Source organism: Neopelma chrysocephalum, unplaced genomic scaffold (assembly GCF_003984885.1).
Source record: "Neopelma chrysocephalum unplaced genomic scaffold, ASM398488v2 Primary Assembly neopelma1_24, whole genome shotgun sequence".
NCBI classification, from domain to species: domain Eukaryota; kingdom Metazoa; phylum Chordata; class Aves; order Passeriformes; family Pipridae; genus Neopelma; species Neopelma chrysocephalum.
In genome coordinates, this window is record NW_020897693.1 from 1,039,604 (window position 1) to 1,063,809 (window position 24,206).

Consider the following 24,206-nt stretch of genomic DNA (forward strand, 5'->3'; position numbering starts at 1 on the left):
TCAACAGTTTATGACTAAAGGACTGCATGTGCGCAATCCTATAACACATAGCTAAGATTTCAGAGCATCAGAGCTCTTATTCCCAATTCACTTATCAGGTATCTGACGTCACTAGGATATGCTGAACCATGAGGAGTAACCTTGAGAGGCATCCCTGCTCACAGGGAAATCCCAGTGTGCAACATTTCTGGCGTGAAGGAGAGCCCAACAGGCTTTGGGCTGCCCACCATTCATGGATCGATGCAGTCACATTTGCACATCAGCCCTATTTTGGTTGGCACATGCTCAACTAGCTGTTGAGCAAGATTTATAGCCTTAAATTATGGTGTTGTTATCTGTCTCCCCAGTGCCCAGCTTAAGCTGGACACAGCCGTCATGACTGGCACTAGTGCCACTGCTTAAGCAGAGAAGGTGGTAGGTTGGGAGGACACCACTGCACCCATGTAGCATCTACCTAAACAAAACCTTTCTTGTATACTAATCCCCACTAGGAAGCAGGGCAGGAGAGTTCCCTGTCAGAGAAAAACAAAAGCTATCCACGCCCCTGACAAAGCCAATCCTGCCCACAGCATGGGCAGTGCAGTCCATCACCTTGTCTGTTTATCTCTCCTGACTTACAGGAGGGCAGAAGCAAAGCTGAGGCAAAATTAAAGTACACAGGCAGAATCAGGGATATCAGACTGGAGCTCCTACCTGTGGAGGACTATGTAGATGGTCCTGAGTCACACAGTGCAGACTGAGTTGTTTTTCCAAGGAAAGACAGCTGCAAGGAAAGGAGGTGGTAAAGGAAAAATGACAACATCTCCACTCCTTGGAGAAATCTCTGACATTCTTCTTAAAACCCTGCTCTCCTAAGTCCTGTCAGAGACTGAGATGACTTTATTAAAAATCCGAGATGCATGTGTTTTGATCATTAAGCTCTGAGACAGGTGAATGTCAAAGCATAAACCGTGAGACTACACAGTGCCAGAGGAATGGACCCCATGGCAGCAACCTGTTTGTCAGGGCAGTGCTGAACATGTGTGTGGGGAGGAAAGGATGTGAAATTGATTTCTCTAAAAGAATACTCCTTTCCAGAGTATTCCAGAAAATATAATTCAGGGTAGGATCCTCAATTCCTTAATTTGTTTAAAGGCTATAATCCTGGTTGGGTTTTTTGGTGGTTTCGGTTTGGGCTTTTTTTGGAAGGAATAGTGAAGGGTGGCTTAGACACAGTAGCTTTACTGAAGGAAAATTAAGCTGTTGTAATTGCCTCTGTAAAGCAGCTAAAGCACATTTAGAATATTTATATTGTGCATACTGAATGGAAAAAAAGCGCCTACATTGATTTGTCAAAGCACTGTCAAGGGTCAGGAAAGCTCACCTCCCGAGCTAATTTGCTGGTCTTCTTTAAAATCACTTACTATTATCCAAATAATTATTTCTCCTCTGTTCGAGCTACCACATTTGGCTAATGTGCGAGCAAAGCAGCAGAATGAATTTTCATGACACCTAGAGTCTCACTGCCAGAATTCACCAGATGACAGAATTGTTCTCTGTCCCCGTTCCCTGGGCTGTTTCTAAGAGCAGCCCCAGCCTTCTCCTGAGGTTTCCTGCTGATATTTAAGCAGTTGAAACTCACTTATTCATAACATGCCCAAGAGCCTGTCTAATGCTTTCATCCCTGACTGTTTTGAAACTGTTTCAAGGAGCCTGAGCAAAAAATGCTATAGTTACCTGAATATGAATCTGATGAGTGAACCTAATGCTTATAACCACTTTTATCATTATCTCCAGTGAATGCAGTTTTTTGTCTTGCTGTTTGCAGGTTGCCACTCAGTTGCATACAGCTGCTTTATTGCACACAGAATGCCTTGTGCATTGGATTGTTGTTTGGGTTTTTTTTCCCCTGTGTCTTTTCTGCTGTGCTCACCATTTCCAATCATTTGAGAGTTTAACAGTAGTTTTATAGCACATAGGTCTAAAGGCTAGTTTAGTCTAAAGGACTGATGGAATTGGGAAAGTTAAGACAGAAGGAGGACAGAGGGGTATGTGTTGGATAAACCTATTAAGCACAGGGTGGGAGTTACACCACTTACGATCAGCTTCAAAATCTGGATTTATCCTCTTCTTTAAAAAGCAGCCATTCTGAGACGTAGTAAAAAGATTTGCCCTTGTTTTTGGCAAATTTATTTAGGATCCCAAAATATTTCAAGATTCCTGGAGACAGCAAAGCATTCTATGGAGAATGAAGCAAAATGTACAGTTGAAAATCAACATGCAATCAAGAACTGGATTCCCAAGGGAGACCTTTTTCCTAGAGATTCAGAAAATGACAGCTCAGATACTCAGAGCATACCTAGGGCTCATTAACACACACTGCTAAGCTTTATACTACCCAGAAATGAATTATTGCTTTATTGGGAACACGCTGGATTATGTAACTGCAACTTAATGCAAATAAAATAATGCATACGATTTTCAGGGTTGCCATTAGCAACAGCACTGTTATTAATTTCAGCCTACATTCACCTCCTGAAACAAACACTTCATTGAAAGAAAACCCCGTGGGACAGGTAATGCAGAAGGTTGTTCATGCAAAGTGAATCAGTGCTTTTTGGTTATAGACTAAGAGTAACAATCAACATACTTCTTTTTACATCCCATCCCAGTAATTATTAACAAAATCAGGAGTTCCTATGATTCCTTTTAAAAGCTTTTTTTTTAAAATATGCATTTTCAGACATAATCTGGGCAATCCCCATCCTGAAATGGTGAAGCTTTTACACATATTTCCATATTTTCTGGAAAAGATGGACAGTATCCACATTTGGGAAAAATTCTCAGCATGGTTATCTAAAAGAGAGAATTTTCTTTGTAGAAGTGAATACAAAATTTCTAAGTGTCTAATTCAGGAAAGCTTTCCTGTACAGCCCATCAGTTAAGCTGGGACTGTCTGAAGTGCTGGGTTACTTGCTCTCCTTAAGCAGGGATGTTTTCAGACAGAAACAATTCAGGACTGAATTTAAATGCTCAGCTTTCCTTACATTTTTATTCAGTTGCACCCCAGCAGTACTTCTTTATCCATCTCAAGCCCAAAATTTTGTTTTCTTATTGACTGGCCACTATTAAAAGCCTGGAAATTCCCCCAGATTTTCATGTTTGATAAACTGAAAAGCACAGATTTTATATTCTCTGAAGTGGCATTACCTATTTTTTGAAGAAAATAAATAAGACTTTTTAATTAAAGAAATGGCTATTTGTACAGGGAAATATTGAATTCTTACATACTATAGACAAATAATGAATTCTAGTCATGCATGTTTATATATCTTATAATATGGGCGGTTTTCTCAGCTGCCACAAATTGCTGTCATAAACATAGAGAAGTCGAAGTAAAATGGGCAAACAAGATCCCGGTATAATTCCACAGACTGAAATGCATTTTTGCTGTTGTTTATGATAACTCCAAATCTGAGCTACTGGCTTTAGCATAATCTTCCTAAATCTAAGTCAATCATAGATTTAAAGAGAATGTAGTTGTTGTCATATGGTAAAAATAAGTCTTTGTCTTTAATTACGGTCTTTTTTTTCCCCTCCCAAATGAAGCAGTTTCTGACTAAAAGCTTAACCTTTTCAAAAATGCGCTTTTTTTTATGAACTAGGAAAAAACAGCTTTTGCACATACTTTCATTAAGAAATCTTTTCATGCTGAACTGCATCTCAGTCTTAGGACAACTTCAGCAGCCTTCCTGGCTACATCCACAGAAAAATAGATGTATTGACATCTCATGATAGTGGCCTTGAAAATAAGTCTTGGTAATGAGCATGCTAACAGCTACGGGAAATTTATGCCATGCTCCACATAAACAAGAAGTCCTCAGAAACCTGGGCAGACTCAAAGCAGGTTAACTGATATTGGAGTTAATCAAACATTCACAGTTACTATAAAGCAAATGTGTATATTTCCATGAAGTTGAACTCCAGAGCAAGTAAAGTTATAACTGCTTTTATCACAGAAATATTTTATTATCACAGAAATATTTTATTATCACAGCAGAGACAGCTACTTCCTTTCTCTTTTAAAGTTTTTACAAATTTCAGCAATGTGCCCACATCAGTGTCCCTTTTTCATTGAAATACATCTGTAAAACTGAGGTGGGCAAGATGTCTGCAGATTTTATCAGCCTGGAAAAAACGTTGTATTTTAAGTAATACATCATGGAAGTCCATAATGTGTTGAGCATTATATAGCCTTGTATTTCGTATTAGATAATACTTTAAAGATAAGACTGGTTTTTATTTTTCTCTTAACCTGGAAAGGAAGTGTACATTTGTACTGGAGTTAAATAGTGCCTTTTTATCTGGTCTTGAAATGTACCTTCTGGCATATCTATTGCTGCAGTGAACTTCTTCATAAGTGAATATCATGCAACTCAGCTTCTACTGAAAGCTGTGCTATTGTATCATAACAATCCTATGACAATAAAGAAGGTACAGCTTACTCATAACTTAAGCAGAATTTAAGTACATGTACTTAAAATTACAGTCCCTTCCATCTCTACCTGGTAACATCTTTCTAACATTAAGTGGTTATTAGATGAAAATCATAGTCCAGAGTTCAGATATCCCTTTTCTCAGCAGCAGGGGCAGTTTTAGAACAGCTGTAAATACAAACCTCTTGATAGAAAATTGCACCCATATCAAGGTATAAACAGTAGTTTGGGCATTATAGCAAACACTGTCACCACTCCTAGTTTAGAAGAAAGTTGTCTGCTTTCAAGAGGGACCTTCCTGTGGTCAGTCCCAAGCAGACACATCCTTTTAGCAGTGAGTGAGGAACCTAAGCCCAAGAGGAACAGCTGTACCATCCTCTTGCCTGTGGTGCTGAGTCTTCAGGTATCCTTGTAGGTGTCCTGGCTACTCAGAGCACGCAAACAGGTTTCTGTATTCTCTTAAATGTTTCCTGATAACATGTACAGCATATGTAGCAACAAGGAGCCAGAATTTGAGGTTTCAAAGACTTCTATTAGCCTGAAACTACTTTCATGAACTGAAAATACGTTTTTTTCCTCACCGTAAAGTGATTTCTGTGTGTCTGCCCACAGTGGAGTTGGAATAAGGTCTATTTATACTAATCATAGAAGACTGATCAGATTTTAAGAGCACCCAACTATCCCTCCAAAGCACTGTATCATTCTAATTTTTATAGCATTTTATTCCCCACAGAAGACATACTGTGCATTATACTTTTTCATTCTCACTTTATCTCTTTCTCCTTCAATAACAAATTATTTTTGAGGGAAAGGATGATCCTGCAGGGGAGATGCTATCTTAAAATTCAGATATGTAGGTTTGTTTCCAGAAGACATCCAATTCATCATCTGTGAATTGGAGATAATGTTGCTTTTTCTATTTTCCAAGAAACTTGCGAAAATGAGTCCACTGTGGACAGAAAGGCATTCAGACAGTATGAGGAGCGTTGTGGAAGGAATTAAGTGTTCTCTGCTCTAAAACAATGGAATGAATGCCAAGCAGCAGCAGTATGAAATGAGTGAAATTAAGCTCTGGCCCAAACCAGGTGTTTTTCATTCCCACGGTTCATTGGATCTGACTGTGATTTGGATGTCAGATAACACACTGTCATTTATTTAGCTGAACCGAATCATTTCATTATTACGAGGTGCTAAGTGATCTGCACAGTGATATTTTCTAATGTTATTTGGCACACATGAAATAAAAACAGTAATAAAACTTGTAAAAATAACTTCCAGTATAGAAAAGATACTGATCGTGTAATTTACCAAAAAAGCAGCTGGAGCACATGGAATAGTTTACGTGGCTTTCCAGATCCTACTAATCTCACTTTCTTTCTAAAAGTATTCAGATGATACTTAAAACTTTTGCTGAAAGCTTTCATTACTTTTTAATGGATATTACCCTTTAAACTTGCTGTTTTAAATCCCCTTGGTTGAGAAAGACTTCAAATCAAATTCTATCTTTAATGCTGCCTTTTTGAGCTACGTCCCACTTTTCATTTGAAGCTGAGGAAAAGTTTTTAATCTTTTGTAGGTGCACGGTTGAACAATCTAATTTAGCAGTGGTTTTATACCACTATGGTTTGCCATTTAATTACTTTATTCTGTATGAGCATTCATTTGTACATTGCAGGAACAAATGGGTGTAAAGTAATTGATTAATTTTTTTAGAATAACATTATCAACCTTTTAAAGTCATGCTATTAGGACTATTTGGAGAAAAGTTCATAGGGAACTTTCATTGGGGACTTTCATAGGGAACAGCTGTTGAATCAGCCACCCACCCCCAGCTTGAACACCAATGTAGAAAGTGGATCTGGAGAAAAGGATGGTTGGTTGATATTTGTGCATGTTTTAACTTAACCCAAAATCCAAATTATACTGAAGTTAATCTACCATGATGACTCCAGAGATATACTTTATTTCTATCTGTCTCTGTGACTGTTGACAGACAGTTTTCTTCCCCTTTTTTCCCCCACTTTTATTGTTGGAAGAGGCCTGTATCAGACTTGACCTAAAGGATTTTCATCAGCTCCTAGAAAGAGCATTGGTGCCCTTCCCTTTAACTTGTTCTGATGTGACATTTTAACACTCCATCATCTAGTAAACAATCTTAGTTTTCTTTTTCAAAATGTAACACTTTCATTACTTGTGAGTCATTGTTTCCAAGACAACTTGCAACATACCACAGTGAAACCTCCTCGTTCTCTTTCCCATATTTTGACGTGAATTTGAGAGTTTGTTTACTTCAAAAATCAAAGCAAAACATTGGGAATATGAAGAGAAGAGAAAAATGGGTATAAATGTAGGACAGCAAGCACTAAGAAAATGTTAATAAAATTAATAAAAAGTATGTGATGTTCTATGCCTCTACTATAAAGTCTGTGCATTTTGGTTATTCAAGGCAGTTGGGTTACATCAACTAGTTCCATATTATTAATTTGTGGGTTTCTCTTCAGGTATTTCATATCCTCTCAGTTTCTACCACCTGCCAATAACTGTAGTTAAAGAGATTGGCCAGAAATCCAAGCACTGTATCTTTTCTGTGGGTTGCTCTCTATCCATAGATTGTTCACGAGGCTCTGAACTCGTGTGGTGGATAACATCTCTTTGTCTGGGCTGCTTAAGTCTGTCATGTTCCCCCAGAAATGTGGAAGTCAGCTGGAGAGTCTGGAGGCAGAGGAAGGTCACTGCTTTCTGGGGGGGACTCCCCGAGCCCGATCCCTGCTGCAGGTGGGGGAGATGCAGGCTGGTGACAACATATGTGGAAAGCGGAGCTGGGATCTCTAGGTTGATGCCAAGCCTGGCAGCCAGACCCCACATGGCAACAGCCTTGCAGACCCCAAGGATGAATTGGCTGGATTGTTTTCCAGGATTTCATCTTCTTGATGTAAAGACTTGTCCAAGGAAAACTTGTTACTGTACACAAGTATCTACTCGTGTATCTGTCTGTCTGCCAGTGCATGTAAATATACACTGGCACTGATAGCAGTGTAGGAGTTACATTTAAAAAAAACATAAAATAAATATTGCAAATCTGCATGATAGAGACAACTGCATAATTAGAACATCAGTCTGGAATAGCAATGGTTTAATTCAAGTTGTATCTTAATCCTACATAACTGTCAAGGAGCTCTAGGTACAAAAGAAAGTGTATTTTCCTTCCAGGCTCAACAGAGCAATGGATTCTGCATTTTTTCATTTTGATTCAGAAAGTATCCATGAATTCAGTGCTTGCATCTGAATTTTCACTTTCCTTAAAATTCAGGGATGTCTGAATGCACCACGCTTTGTTCCTTATTTTCTTCCCTCTGCACTTACTACTAATCTATTAGTCATTGTTCATCTACTCTTGGTATGCATTTTTAATTTGAATAGCACATTTTGAAATGCTTTCAGACATGAGTGGTTTGGATGCTAGTGACATAATTACTGCCTTTTATTAGATAAGCAGTGCATTACTTTAATAAACATAATCATCTATGCTCATAACAGACTTTTGTTGCGATGTAAAATACACAGTTAATGATTTTGAATGCAAATGTGTTCTCAAGGCAAGCAAATGAAGACATGCCCAGCTGGAAAGTTTGAGGACGATGAAACAAGGAAAATTAAAAATTAAGGCAAATTCTGTCATCGGAGAAAGAGAACTAATGTCTTCTAACTTCAGACTTTTAACTTCGTTCGTGGAATGAGTTTCTTTTTAAATCACTTTGAGCACACAACTGTCTCTTCTATTTTTGAAGGCATGGATGTAAAGGTTACTATAGATGAACCTGTATGTGATGCATCCTTCCTGCATGGATCTCATCTCTGTTTGGTTCCACCCAGCCCAGCAGGCAGGCTGGGAGAGAGGGTTGTGCTGGTGGCTCAGCCTTCAGCGGCTCCCCAGTGCCTGCCTGCCCCGGTGGATCTGCCTGCTGGCACGGCCCTCCTGCCTGCTGTTTGATTCCTCCCTCTCAACACAAAATTCTCTTTGTTCCAGCCGTATCACTAGTATGGGAGTTTGATGAAGTCTTTTTATACTTACTTGCCTTTGTAGAGTCAGACTTTCAACTCTCTTAGCTCAGCACACTTCCTGTGGTCTAGGCTTTGGCCAAGCATCTGTATATATATAAACGGTTTCCAAGGAATGTCTTATCCATCCACTTGGTGTAAGGGAGAGGTCACATATATATTTCCTGAGCCTGAAAACCTTATGTGTCACAGAGAGGGCCCATCAGTGCTGTAATGCCCTTGCTTTGGTAAAAAGAGGGAGTCTGAAAATAGTGACAGTGGTAGAAACAACCAGTGAAATTTGTTTCCTTTGAAGAGGGGTGTGTATGGACTAGAACTAGTCTGGGATGTCAGAACTATTGCTATCAAGCAAGAAATGGCACTGTTATCACTAAACTGAAAGGTCAGCTCTGTTGGAAGTGCCAATTACTGGTAATGTATGAAGTGGGTTTCTTGGTCTAATTGGGAAATATTTTAAAAAGACAGTAGAAATCATGTGAGTGAGTTGTGAACTTTGTGTTCCTCCAGGCGAATTACTGGGGTGGATTCCTAGGGGAGATGGGGAAAATGCTTCTAAAAAAGTGTGACAGATATCTTTTGGGCATCAGAGCCTTGTTAACAGTCTCCTGCCTTTGTCCTGGGTTTACTGCACCAATATAAAGTTTAAAACTGCTGATGCGGGAATTCAAACAGACTTCAGGAAATAATCTTCGTACTCACACTGTGAGCTTTCAGAGATGGCTGCTGTATTTCACCTTATAATTTTCACGTGCATAAATGGAGAGCAAAGAGAAAATGTTATCAATGGTGGTGTTTGCCACACATCCACCATGGACTCTACATCCTTACATGTATAAGAATAATAAATAATATATCATACATGTTCACAGAGTGTGTTAGATTGCCTAGAGGAGCTGCCTCTGACTTTTGTATGTAGATCTGTAATGTATTAAGAGCAATTTTTCTGTCCTTGCTTATTTTTTTTAACCTGATGAATTCCTGGTGAAAGCTTTCTCTTTGCTCACGATGCAAAAATAACATTGTCTGCAAACTGCTGCTGGTGTTTTAAGGTCACTCCAGTTCCTACAGAAGGTGAAGAGACTGTGCCCAAGGTCTGACTGCCTTTGCTTACTGCTCTTGCCTCCTGCATTCATAGAGGATCCTTGATGGATCCTGTGCAACCGAGGACACAAGGTGCCCAGACAACGAAAAGGACAAAGCATATTTCTCATAGTCAGAATCGGCAGGCACAGTGCCTCATAGTTGGTTTGGTTGTCGGGTATTTTGTTGTTTGTTTTTTTTTTTTTGCTCTAAGTCACATCACTCTCATTGTAAAATTGTCCCAATCACTTTCTTGTTTTGCCTCTTTTAACAGAGCGATGAGGTTTTAACCGTCATCAAAGCCAAAGCTCAGTGGCCGGCCTGGCAACCTCTGAATGTGTAAGTAAGTGGGGAATTGTGTGCCTCAATAGCCTTGTGTTGAGTGTGGGGTAATGGGCCGCTCTAATTGTCTCGCATAACCATTCACTCCGGTAAAGAAATAATCTAAAAATATGTTGATAAATGGGGGGAGGGATTTGTTGGTTTGGTTGGTTTGGGGTTTTTTTTGTCTTTTTTTTTTTTTTTGTTGTTTTTTTTTTATTTCTTTTGAGGGAGTATGGAGAGCTTTTGGCTTTTAGTTTGATTTTTTTGTTTGTTTGTTTGTTTTTTTCCCCAGCAACTGCTTCTCTCTTTCTTTCCTCTTCAGCATGTCTTCATTTTTTACATGCTTTGGTTCACTCACTATTGCAGCAGGACTGTCCTGTGGAGTTTTTGCCTTCTGCAAATAAGTGGTGATGTTTATTCTATGCTTGCTCAAATATATGTCATACTATTGTACACATAGGAGCAGTATTTTTTAGCATCCTACCTCAAAGACTTTGACAATGCTTTGTATTGGTACAGCAAATCCTCATCCACCAACTCTCAGTCTAAAGGACTAATTCTTCAAAATTGCCTATCTGAAACATTCCATGGTAGTAGCATCATGATCCTGATGGTGCTCGGTTGTTTCACCGAGACAGAAAACTGCCTTCCCAGGGTCCTCCCTCTGGCACTCAGCAGAAAAGAGGACAAAACTCTTCTTTCTGGATATTCTTGAGTTTACTGGTGGCCTTTCAAGGGAGGTGGGGGAGGTGTCAGGGCAGGGTGATGTTTCTGGAATAACTTATCTGTACTTGGCCCAGAGTTGATACTATCCAAGCCCAAATGAGTGAGACTTACAACAAGTGACAAAAGATGAGAGCTCAGTAGAAGGGGTCACCTGATTAGCTGACAGTCAAATTAAGTCCTTGGAGAAGCAGGTCAATTAGTTTACTGCAAGATTGTACAGACCAGGTAGTCCTGTTTCCTCTGTAAAAAGTATAAGGGAAGCAGTGAAATGCTGTGCCTGGCTTTGTCATCTGTATCTCAGCAAGTATGTGAAAAGTTGGAGGGTAGTCAGAAAAAAACTGCAAGAGAGTTCAGTTTTCAGAAAACATTCCCTACCCTAAGGGGCTTAGAAACTCTCAAGCAGCTTAGGACTTAAGCTGTTCACTTTATCACCTCCCTCTCTGAAAAAAAAAAAAAGAGGTTAGGAGGTGAGCACAGCTTAAACAGTAAAAAGATTTCTGATAGCTGATCCCTCTTTAATCTAGGGGGGAAAAAAAAAACAAGGCCAAAGTATGAAATCCCTCCTAGCATGGAAGCTAAGGAAATTTGTGACAAGGAAATTCTCACTAAAGGTATGGGAAAAGACTTTACCACTGTGACTAACCTCCAGAGCAGCTTACCTGAGCATGAGATGGATTTTCCATCACTTGAATATATTTTAACCCTGAGACAGAGATGTAGGCTCTGTTGCACAGGAATTGCAGGTTAGGCTGTTTTTGACAGGTGTAATGTAAGTGGTCAGTTGAGGTGACAGTAATGGCAATCTCTATTTATGGTCTTATCCCACTGATATTTTCGGGGTTTAGATTTGCTATTGTTTGCCTTCTAGTGGCTGTGGGTAGAATTTTTTTCCGTTGCTGCCTTCTTCCTATTCACTCAAAATTAACACTTTTTTTTTTTTAAATGGAACCTTTCATCCACTTCTCTGTTCTGCTCTGGTGACTTCTCAGACTGAAACAAGCCAGGTATTTTTTCATTCCGATTTCAGTTACTTTTATAAAGCAACATTTATATTTGATGTTTATGCATTAAAGTGAGCAACACTACTAGGAACTGACTGCTGTGGGTGCTTGGAATGATTTGGCATTGACAAGGGAACAGGTTTGTACTTTTTTTACAGAAGATGAAGAGAGGATCTCCTGCTCCAGACTCTCAATCCATCATCTTGAATATGTTACATCACAAAAATCAAAGCTAATTAAAGTATGTTTCCCCTATGATCATAATGCTGAATTTAATATGACCCTGAGAAACTTCACAAAAAAAGTTGAGTATGAACAACTTCAGATACTTTCTAAGGGATATTGTTTACAGACATACCTGCAAATGCTTTTGCAATATCCTTCAGATGTTTTTTCCAGTCAATTCTTGCCTTTTCTATATGACAGTTCTTACCTTTCAGTAACATCAAAAAATCTTTATATTTGTGCTTTCAAATGCTCCTCAAGGGTTCCTCTAACCCTTCACTTAACAGGTAGTGTTTGATTTTTGACTTTTTATACAATTTTTTAATCATATATTGCCATGATGTCCTAGTTTTTAATTCCATTTAAAATTATGGTCTAAGCACACAAGAAGAGAAAACTTTCAATATCCACTAACTGGTGTTAATTTCCCATTTACTCTAATGGATGCTCCTTCTTGGAATTTAGATTAGATCTGTGCAAGTGTTGGATAATGACTCCTCAGGATAAACATTTGGTCTATTATTATGCATAGCACAACCATCTTACTAATCAAGAATTGTCTAAAAGTCATGAATATTCTTCTTTTGCATAATCATTGGTTATGTATCTAATGTATAATATGGTATGATAGTGGTGCCAAAGTGGTGTTACAATGTGTCACAATAAGCACAGCATAAAAACCTTCCTGAATGTTTTTCACAACAATTATAAAATGCATAACACTAATTTATTTATGGAGGTCCAAACTGTCAGAAATTGTCAAACTCAGCCTGCTCTCACTTCAAAGTTTACCACCCAATTCCATATAATGAATGTTATTGCCAACCCTACCCAAGTTAGATTACCAAGTTACTTATGGCAATTACACTTAAAATCAGAGGGAGAAGAGGAACAATTGCCACCAAAGCCTGTGAGAGGGCTGTAAGAGCATTAATCTAATTGCTGCTGTTGTGGAGAATGTGGGATGAGGCACCGTGGACACCAGGCTGCCACCCTGGTGAATATTGTATGGGAGAATAACACCCCAGAGACAGTAGGGCTGGAGGGCAGGGACACACACAGAGGTGCTGACAAACACTGTAATGGAGGGCAGACTTATGGGCCCAGTGTTTGCTCATTAGAGGCAGCAGCTCAGTCAGGCCCATCCTTTCAGGGGAAACTCAAGAGAAATCAGATGGAAACACACCCTGAGGCTCGGCACAGCCCCAGATACCAGCCCCACTGCCCATTCAGAGGAATTGCCAGCCAGGATGGGCACCGTGCCTCCCCCTGGGGCTCCTAACTCCTCTCCACCTTTCCAAAACAGCCAGGGGGATGCAGTACCTCCTGTCCCTGGGGCTGCCAGCTCCTCTCAATCTTTCCAAAACAGCCAGGGAGATGCAGCACCTCCTCTCCTTACAGAAGCTGTAGCAAGACAAGACAAGATGCTAATTCTTGCCCACATCTTGAGTAGTTGCTTGTGAACCCTTGTGTTTCCACTCTGGTCACCCATAATAACATGTGAGAGGATGATCTTGCCTGGGCACCTCTCACGGATTCATCACGGACTTAAATGGCTTTTCTTCTCCCCGGTCAATGCTGGTCAATAAGGCTGTGACTCCTGAGACCAGTCACACCTCATTTAGTAAATTTTCAAGCCCTTGTATAGAGGGCATGAAGTGTGTAAGTGTATGTCTAAATCTCACCATGTCAAAAGTCTTTGGTTCATGACACCAGAGACAAGGAGGGAAATATAATTGGGACCTTTTCTTCTGCTGACAGAGAAGAAGTACAGATCCAGTGGGCACAAAGTGCCTCACCAGGGAGAGTTCTTTAGCTTCAGACATGAGTCAGATAAAAGAAATTACAGTAGGGGCCAAAACAAGTTGCCAGCCCTAAGCAGGGAAGGAAACAATGACAGTAAGTAGTTTTCTGAAGTGCTTTCTGTTAGTTACAATTAAGGTTAATACACTTCAGCATATTGTCATCCCCCAGTATGATTATTGGTGTGGAAACTATATCCCATCATATTTCACTGTCTGCTTTTTATCATTCTTCTCCTCAGTCCCTATATTTGCTCTTTGTCACTGTTTTCCATTATTATTATTCTTCCTATCACTCACCTTCATTATCCTTCATTCAGTTTCTTATCCAGGGCTCCAGTATGCAGAAAACCCTCCTGAGTTCTCACATGTACGAGGAGACAGATTTGGGTGATCTTTGTGAACCAGTTTTATGGTCGCCCAGCTGAGGGAGAATATTGGTAGCATGAGAAGGGCGAGTGCCAGGCAAAGTAATAAAACATTCTGCTGTTGCTTATATTTGTATTACCAAGTTGTGTGTCTGAAATTCTGACTTTAAAGTCCTCGCAGGGAATGCATTCTTCCTTGAGCACGCTGGTATCAGTATACAGCATGCTGTCAAATCAAAGCAGTTTTTCTTATCTCTCTTGTATAAACAAGAGCACACCCCATTGCTCCCTTCCTCACAGCCATGTTTCAGGCAGAACCAAATTTTATTTTCATACTCAGCTGCAAATCATTGGCCCTTGGTGGTATGGAGGATAAAATACATCAAAACCAGATAATACCACTGCTATGCAAATCTGCATATCTGGCACCTGTAAATAATCAAGGCATGACAGAAGAATTTGGGATAAAGGAGGCAAGACATGTTAGTATGCATCAAATTATCCAGGAGCTAATACCTTTTTATAATTTTCCTTGAATTCCCCTTTTTTTAATTATTTTTATTTTTTCATTTTTGGCTGTATTCTTTATTCCTGTTATTTCAAATCCAGCCATCTCTCTTGTGCCACAAAGGGAGAAGTATTTGAGTCACAATTCTTGTGTCTAATCACTATCTGTTGTTCCTGTAAAGCAGGGAAGAAGGCATCCCCATGCACACCGTGGAATACAGACTTCCATGGACATGTATAGCATAACACTGATAAATACAAACATGGATCAGATACAGGATGAAAATAATTTTCCAGTGTGTCATGTACCCCATTATTAATTGCTCAGACCTTATAAATTATTAAATACCAGTAGAGATAATGTGAGTTTACCAGTATTTTTATCTGTTTATTCTGTCTTTTCCTGGTACATAAAAAGGTGATATTCATTTGGAAAAAAAAAAACAAAAACAAACCAAAACCCCAAACAAAGTAGCTTTAACTTTCTGTTAAACCTTTGAGATTCTAAAAAAATGGCAAGATCTCACTTCTCTGGACAAAGATACCTATTTCCATTTTCTATCCTGCCAGAGTTTCAGTCTGCAGTCCTAGCTAGAAGAACAAATATGTTTGGATAGGGGTTTCCAGCAGTATGATTGTAATTATTACTAAGCACATAATGCCTTTTTTATTTACTAATTTTTTTGTTTTGTTTAATAATTTTAAATTTAGTGGGTCAACCTAGAGATAAAATATTTCAATTTTTTTCTAAGTAAATGGCATGATGAGAGTATTTGACATTAAAAGTTTAGGTTTTTCTGAAATATTCTGAAGAGTTTTCTTACTCCTCTCTCATTTTACTTTGTTTTTAATGCAAAAACCCTACTGCTTTCCAACCTTTTTACCACCTCAGTCCATTCCTAGTTACAACCAGTGTGCATTGAGTGAAAGCCATTTTTCTTTATTATAATTCTGAACTATTTGAAGTTTAGAAAACTATTCTTTCCTTTCTTATTGTCTCTCCTGTTTCCATTTCATCTCTCTGTGTTGTTTGTGTGAGTAGTCATGGTCCTGTGGTTTTTTTCTCAACCATTTAAGCAGCTCTTTTCCATTTATTTGGAGATTACCTGAAAAAACCCCAGTAAGCACTCGAATGTGAAGTTTAGCAGAAAAGGAGGCCTATTCCTTTATAATTCAGATGGATAGAAGTATTTAGTCCAAAGTTTATAAGTTAGTATGGTTATCTCATTATCTCCTAAAATTATCCCGTCAACTTCTTTCCATATCAAGTCATGCACATCTTTTCTCTGACTAGAAAGATATTAGGGCTGTTTTTCCTGGCTTGCAAGGAGGATATGAGAAAATATCAGCATATTCCCAAGTAAGGTTTTTTTTTAGCTTTGAGATAGATAATATGACTAAACTGGGCAACAAAGCACACTGTCCCAGAAATCAAACATGGAGTGTTCTATGGAGAGGTGACGGGGAACGCAAAACTGTTCTGATCCAAAATAAGTTTGAGTTGACAGATCACACTAGCTGGAGGGAAAAATGCTGACCTACTTTGTTACGTTTTCCTTCCTTTATTCTTGAATGAAAGCTCTTTCAATCTTCCAGAATTCTTCTGTCACAATTCGGGCGAGAGAATGTTTGTTATATGTTTTGATCCTGCAGTGAATTTGCTATGATCAATAAGTTTTCATTACAGCATTTGGCAATTGAAAGCCAAGCCCTATCTGTGCCTTCAGTGTTTGTTTGTTTCTTGTTTTACTTTTATTTTACTTATATTTTTAACTTTTGCGTTTTGGGGTGGTTGTTTGTGCGGTTTTTTTTCACTTTACTGTAATTTGCTGCTATTGTGCCCACAGAAAGTGGCCTCCACATTAGATCAGTGAGCAATTACTTAGATGCTGTTAGATGGAGAACCTCCGAAGTGAGAAATAGAACTCTTCACTGTCTTCTGAAATGCAATAAAATAACTCCTTCTCCTCATCTTATTCTTCACTGTTAAACATCTCAATTTATTGTGTCTGATGCTCTGCTCTTTACAACTCACACAGCCTTAATGTGGTGTTGTCTCACTGATAAATATCCCTGTGTAAAACTACTGAAGATTATGTGTACAGTTGCATACTTAAAAGAAGTCTTCAGTGGTGAAAAGAGCTTTAATAACAATTTGTGCCTATGTTGATGTTACTGATACTGTTACCTAATCATTTCCATCAGATGGCAGAGAGCTAAACAAACACGTTTTCTGTGTAAACATGATGTGTCACTGAACCTCTCTGTTGACCTCCCATGTTGCAAATTTTGTGAGCTTCAGAGAGAGGCTAATTTACAGAAGAACATCGGAAGGCATTTAGCACCATTTGCTGTAAACACCTAATTCACAAACTATCATTTCCTGAAGTGTTTACACACTTAAGTAGCTATTAGTAACATTACTAAATGCACAAAAATACAACCAACTTTCAGTGTTCCCAAAGCTCTCGGTATTTTCATGAGGGGGAGAGGACCTCTATTAGGCAACAGACTGCAACTAAACCCTATCAACTTCCATAATTTAGTTATTGCCCTGCCTGTTTTATCAGTAAGGGCCTGATCTTCAAGTTAACTTTTTGAGTCAGCCACACATCCATATAAGCAGCAAAATAAAGGTTATCACCCCATGGACTTGAACTGTCTGGGTTTGATTCTCCTTTCCCTTGGTAACACCCACCTCTGAATGTAAAACTCAAGCCAGCAACCACTGTCACGTAGCACATTCTTCTAGCTCAAGCTTTGCTAGTTTGCATGAATAATTGAATATTTATTAGCCATAGAAAGACAGCAATCACTAGGATTTTCCCCTTAAGAAGAGGGAGGAGAGACAGAAGTTTTCTGAAGGAGATTAATCTCTATAATGTTTGGCAAACAGCGAGTTAACAACCGCTTTGTAAGATGGGGAGGGGGTATGTGTGGAATGAGTACAAATCATCTGCATGGTCTCATGAATTAGCAATCAGTCTGTGTCTATTTTGTGCACCTATGAAATGACAGTCGATGGCCTTTTCAGTTCCCTGGCTGCCTGGGAGGAGAGGCTGTTCCTGGTGATCAAAAATATTTTGTTCTCTTTCCAGATGTTTAACTTTTTTTTTTAAACACCCTTCACGTGAACGAATTAGGTAGTTTGGAAAAGAAAACACTTGGATTTGTCTCCTTTTTTTGACTGTTATTTATTGAATTCAACTTCAAAACCCCAAAGTTTCTGTTCAACCAAAGATGCACTTTTTACGTAAAGTACAATTTACTTACAGCTAGTTGAAATTGGTTTTCCATTACTTGCTTAATTTCTCTGTACTGGAAATAAGACAAAATTACAACATTTGTATAATAAATGGAGTAGTTCTATAGAATTAAAGTTTCAAGTAGACATTTCTTTTGGTGTTGTCCCATAAAAACATGTTATTTGAAGAATCATTTGAAGATTTTCTGAAAATCTGCTAGAAGTAATCTTTTCTTTTTTTAGGATTTTTGTAATTAATCTGTATGCCTGTCTTTCTGCAGGATTTGAAAAATTAATTTACCTATTCATCTATGTGAATGATCTATTTATTTCTAAACTGCATATGCAGATAAAATGTACGTGCACAAGAGCCACAACTAAAGCTGGCATTTTTCTTTTAATAAGACCTACATTAAAAAATATTTATAGGCTATATTAAAAATCAGGTGGGTACCTTCTTGTGCTACCTACATTTGGAGAGTCTCATTAACTTGCTGGCTCAGTAGGAACACATCAACACACCAAACCCAAACAGAAATCCTCCTTCTGTTTCCCTCTGGAGGCAGAGGTTTGCTGTGTCTCACTCAGGATCCCAATGGCAGTGCCAAATGCTGTTCTCTACTAAATTTTAATCAGCACTGAGAGGTGAATATTCAAATCAATGCACCTTTCAGCTTTGATAACAGAGATAAAAAATAATGAAATACCCAGAGCCCTGGAGACTAGAGACCTGACAATGTCTGTACACTAGTTCTGTGAGTTAGCCTTCCTAGAGCATCTTATTGAGGGCTGATAGAATTATTTACAAGTACCACACCAAATTCCTCATAGCTTGCAAACTAAAATTCATTGAAAAATACCTAATTTTCTTCAATAATTCCACTTCCTATTCATCCACTTGAAATATTTGATATGAAACGAAATTGTACCATAATTTCTTTTTAAATATTATGAAGTCACAAACATTCAGTTTTGCATGATGTCTAGGTGAGTAAATTCTGAGATTGGATGTAACTCTTGTGCCATTAAGAGTGCTGAAATTATTTCCTGGCTTGCCATGCAATAAATAAATAGCTACCCATAAGTAGCTGATATTGGCATCAGAATGTAATTTATAAAAATTTACATTATAAATGAGTAAAGTATTCAGTTGCTCAATTAATCAAGCCCTGAGAACTTAAACCCCAAACAAACACATTTGAACACACATGCTTGTGTTTGGGTTTAAATGGCATTCAGAAGGGCAAAATAGAGAGCGAACTACAATTAACCAACTGTAATGGGCATTGTATAAATTTTATTTGTTATTTTCTCCAAAGTGGTAAGAAAAGCTCATATCGCAGTCCTTTAATCATCTGTGCACTGCATATCATGAATATTTGGTTATACAAATTGCTTACAAACACTATTCCACCTAATGATTCCAAAAATAAATCATGCATGTATATTTTTCCTTATGTGACTAAGCATCAGCAGGAGGTTATATAGAAATAAGGAAGCTTATTATTTATTTCTACTTCTTCTATTCCTTATAATGCTCATTTCTCTTGTATACTTGTTAGACATTTTCTCCTAATTGAGTGCTGCATTCATCCATCTTCCAGTTCCTCTGTACTTTTAAAATAGTAAAGTTTGTGCATTTTCTTACCTTTCAGGTTGATATATCCTTCCACAGCTGATTTAACCCTACGTGCCTGTGGTTGAATTACCTTGAGTTTTATTTTAATAAAGAAAAATGAGTGGAATTAACTCTTGTTATAAAAGCAGCAGCCTCTCTCCATACAGTAAGGTGGACAGAACAAAGAGTTCAAAAAGAATAACTCATTTTAAACTGAACTTAAATGTAACTACAATGCTAAGACAGTGCCCAACTGCCTGAATTTGCCTGAAGCAAATTTTAATGACCATTGTAGGGATTCTTGGGGGGAAAAATTGCTTATGTTGTTAACTGCAGCTAATAGCTTGCAATAGCAACAGATCTCCGACCACAGTAGTGTGACCATTCTTGGCTAGCACGTGCTTGGGAAGCCAGCCATAAAACCCAAACTAGTCATTGCCACTGTAACAGCAGCTTTGCTGTGCCTGAAGGACTCTGAATTCACAACAACATCGTTTCAATCGATAGCAGCTGCACCCAGGAAAATCAAACTTCCAGCAAAGAAATAATTAAATTTGTACAAGCCCATCTCATTGATAACAAGTCATCATGAACAGCTGAAAATAAAAGGATATAAAATCGCTGGCACCTAAAGCATGAAGAATTGAAACGAGGAATAGGCTGATGAACTGCCTGAGTCACAAATTCATTCTCAGTGACTTGCCATTGTAACGAAGTGGGATGAGTGAAATGTGGTTATATTTGATATCTCACTGGATTTATGTTATCCAAAAAGAAAATACTATTTTTTTTCTTAAGAATTGTGATGTGCTTTTCTCTTGACAGATGAGTTGATTTAAATTTTGAGATGCTTGAAAGTATTTTTTAAATTCCCTGAGTGACTCTCTCCAAGTACATCTGCGCTTTTATAAGAATAAATGTTGTAATGTTGTATTGTATGCACCACATTTTCCCTTAAATAGGAGCTCTGGGAATATTTTAAAAAGATTTTGTGTGAGGTATGTCTTGTCTAAACTTAAACCCCTGCTTTTAGTTCTATGGTGAAAGCATTTCAATCTCTATAGTGTATGTATTTATAACCTGAACAGTGTCCATAATGAACAGCTACCTGAGCTATCTGCATCTGTAAGAAATACACTGCAGCAGGAGTAGATCTGGAGTGTGGAACAGTGCTTGGGAAGTGACAAATTTTGGGGATGAGAGATTGCTTTGGGCAGCCACCACTCAGGTCATGTGGAATGTGGCTGCCTGCTGGCAGCAGGAGAGCAGAGGAAAAGCTCCAGGGGTAGATTAGTCAGAAAGAAATCAGGTCTGCACTCCGAGATTGCTCCGGGATATGAACCAGAGCACAAAGGGAAATTCACCTCAGAAGTGCATCTTACCTAAAACACCCAGAGATACTTGTTCCTCTGCACTCATATAGGATGCTGTGCACTGTCATTGCACCTTGCAATTCATTGCTGGCACAGAACAGTAGAAAGTGATTTCAGGATTGCCTGAATAGAGAGAAATAGCATGTTCAATCATGTTCTTTTCTTAGTGAATTTGACCAATGGACTCATTTATCTAACAAGTGCAAAATGTGGGAAATGTTACGTATCATTTATAGCTCACCTTGTAGGATACTGATTACAATACCTTGTTTTCAATTGGTTTAATTTCTCTGCATGCTGAGTATGAAAATTTCAATTTTTCATGCCAAGTTAGAGGAAAATACAATGTTTTACTTATGTTTAGAGTGTTATAATAGCTGCTTATTGATTAAGGTCTTGTATTGCCATCCTTTGGAAAAATGACTTGACGATCAATGAGTTGAAAAACTCATCCACATCTGACCAAGTTTAATAAATGTACAGATATCTCAGTATTCCTGTGATGGCTTGGTAATATCTGGTAGCTCATTATTTCTTCAGAACCTGACCTTATCAGAGATGCCATGTAAAGCATAAATGGATGAACAATAATTTTGCAGAAGCCTTAGTGGAAGCCAGTGAAATGCAGTGAGAAGAAAATCAGAATGCAGAGTTCAGGCTGATGGGGGAAACATTTTTGGATTGAAGCTTTTTGGAATGAAAAACCGTTTTTAATAGTTAAAAGCGAGCTATTTTGGTGAAACTGCAGGAAGAAGTGGAGGAAAGCAGCACATGTGAATTGACATTTGCATACTATATCATGGCTGGCAGTATTACTCTTGCAAGATATAATCAGGACCTGAATTTATGTAACACACAGACATGTAAATGTGAAATGCTCATTCTTAAGGGATTCAACGATACGTGCTATTTTCCTTATGTTAATTACAAGTAAAAAAATTGTCTTAAAGTCCTAAAACTAAGAAATGTTCAAATCCAAACTGATTTTCTTAGAAATTAAGATCTTTATAATAAAAGCATTCTCAGGAAATACAGCAAAGGCAAAAAGAAGCCAGTTCTCAGAGGAAAAATACATTATCTGTAGGAGAAAGGAAAGTACTTCGACTAAAGTAAATATCTTGTTCAGATTTATGGACTCAATTTTTTGGATGAGATCTCTTGTCATAGCTGTATGGAAAAAATAGTTTCTTGTAGAGTGTTATGTAAACATGATGAAAATGCTTTGTAAAAAACTCAGGTTTCACGGTCAACTGCTCACAAGGGAACAGGAGTGTAATTTTTAATAAATAATATTTCTGGGGCAAGACTTTCAAAAGATCTAGTTAGTCACAAGCTGTGGAAGTAACAATTAATTCTTGCAGAATTTTCTAGGCATTCTATGGTACCTACTACTGCACAGAGATACACAATAAAAAATGAAAATACGATGTTCTGGTAGCTCTGTGCTTTTTAAGTGTAATCTTTTATGAATGTGGATGTGCTATTTGAGCATTATAGTTAAAAGTTATGTTAAGTTGTCTGGCAATATGCATCCCAGGAATGGAAAATGATGATAACCTGCAAAGATTTCTGCTGTTTTCCCCCACCCCCAAATATGGTGTTCTATAAAGCAACTATTTTGATTCTTGTATGGCAACATTTTATTTCAATAGTGCCACTACAGCATGTGCCTTTACTTTTTTTTTTATCCTAAAATGGATAAAAAAGACAATATCTGTCAGTCTAGATGTAAATGAAGTTCCCTTGCACAAAATGACAGCATAGTACTAGAAAACATTTTCAAAGTTTGGAGATTTTGTGTACAGAATGACAGGAATGAGAAGAAACCAGACAGAGTCTCTTGTTTCTATGGCAACACGATGGTGTGTCTAGCTCAGCTATTTCCTCCTTTTATGATTTTATAGATAGCGAGGATTCAGCCAGTGAAGTTTAATATTGTCAAAAATAGAACTCTAACCCCCAGTCTAATCAGAAATAGTAATGCATAAAGGACAATCCAATACACGAAAACAAAATAGAGGGAAAAAGTTGGCTGTGACTTTTGATAACGCGAAGAAAAATGCATAAATTTCTTTGGAGCTGTGAAATAATTCTGAGGGCTCCAGCTCTTCACTTGGCTAATGGTTAAACTGTATTTTATGTCAGAAAATTTCCTGTGGTATATCCTTCCTTCCTGCTGTGTATCATTCTCCCATGTTGTTTATGTCCTGTCTTATGGACCCTAATCCGTCAGGTGATTCCCCACTTGTGTGACTTTGGAAGGTTCACAGGTGTGTCAGTAAGCTCCTGACACATGCTCCTGGATGCAGGAGGAATTTATGTTGAATGAACAGTTTATCCATCAGTAGACCTAATCAAAACAGTTCTGTTGAAAGGCTTTGACTTCAAGATGAAAGTGTTCGTGTAAGACTTGGTTCTAAAGGGTAAATTTATTGTTTCACATTGAAAACATAAAGTTTATCTAGTTTTTTTAGGGTTTCTTTAAGTATAAGTTCTAAATTTTATCCAAGAAGTAGAAATATTTGTTTCACCAAAACCAAAATTCTACTTGAAGTAAATCTCAGACAAAACACATTTTAAAAAAAACCTATATAGAATAATAGACATTTTTACAAGTTTTTATTACTCATCTATATTTGAGATTGGATGTGATTGAGCTCAAAATGCATTTATATATTTGAATAATTAATATAAGATAAAAGCTTTAATCGTGAATTACCATTTTATTAATATTTATTAATATTTCAGGAACAAAACAAAAATGAATAAACCTAACAACGTGCTGCCCTTACAACATGGTTATTTCATTCTAGTTTTATGTCTCTACAGAGCTCCATTTAAATAAGATAACACAGTCTCCTCTTTTTTCACAGACAGCAGAACAAAATACTATTGAGTTGTATATTAGCAGCTCAAGGCTGCAAACTTCTACCTCTCTTAGTATGCATTCATATGCTATTGTAAAGTACCATGTTACCTGAGTACTATTTGTAGTTATATACATTTATTGTTGACTAAAAAAAGCCCTAATCACAAAATTATATTATTCTTATAAAAAAGAATTGTCTTAAGTGTTATGTGTATTACTGAGACCAAGGGAAGCTTCATTGTCTGACAGATGGTCTGACACCCACGTTAAGACATTCATAATTCAATCTCAAAAAAAAACACCTAAGCAAGAACATATGTGTTTGTCAGAAAAGAAAAAAAATTATGGATCATTTTTTGTCAGAGCAAGCACATATGGCAGTTCCATTTTCTGTCACCATTTACTTTCCACCTAAAATTCAAATGTCACTAGGCAAGGAAAAAGTTGAATATTAAAACACAGAAAAGATTAACTAAGAATAATCACTGCAAGAACTTTATGCTAATTGTTGATGGAAGTTAATGGCCATCCAGTT

General features: G+C 37.8%; 1 protein-coding gene across 2 annotated transcripts in view; it reads left to right on the top strand.

Moving 5' to 3' along the window:
* Positions 1–24,206, top strand: part of SPON1 (spondin 1) — a 188,831-nt gene that overhangs the window by 147,584 nt on the left and 17,041 nt on the right. For both annotated transcript variants that reach the window (XM_027699362.1, XM_027699354.1), the window contains exon 7: positions 9,889–9,953. In XM_027699362.1, coding sequence (XP_027555163.1) covers positions 9,889–9,953 — 65 coding nt within the window. The remainder of the gene's footprint in view (positions 1–9,888; positions 9,954–24,206) is intronic.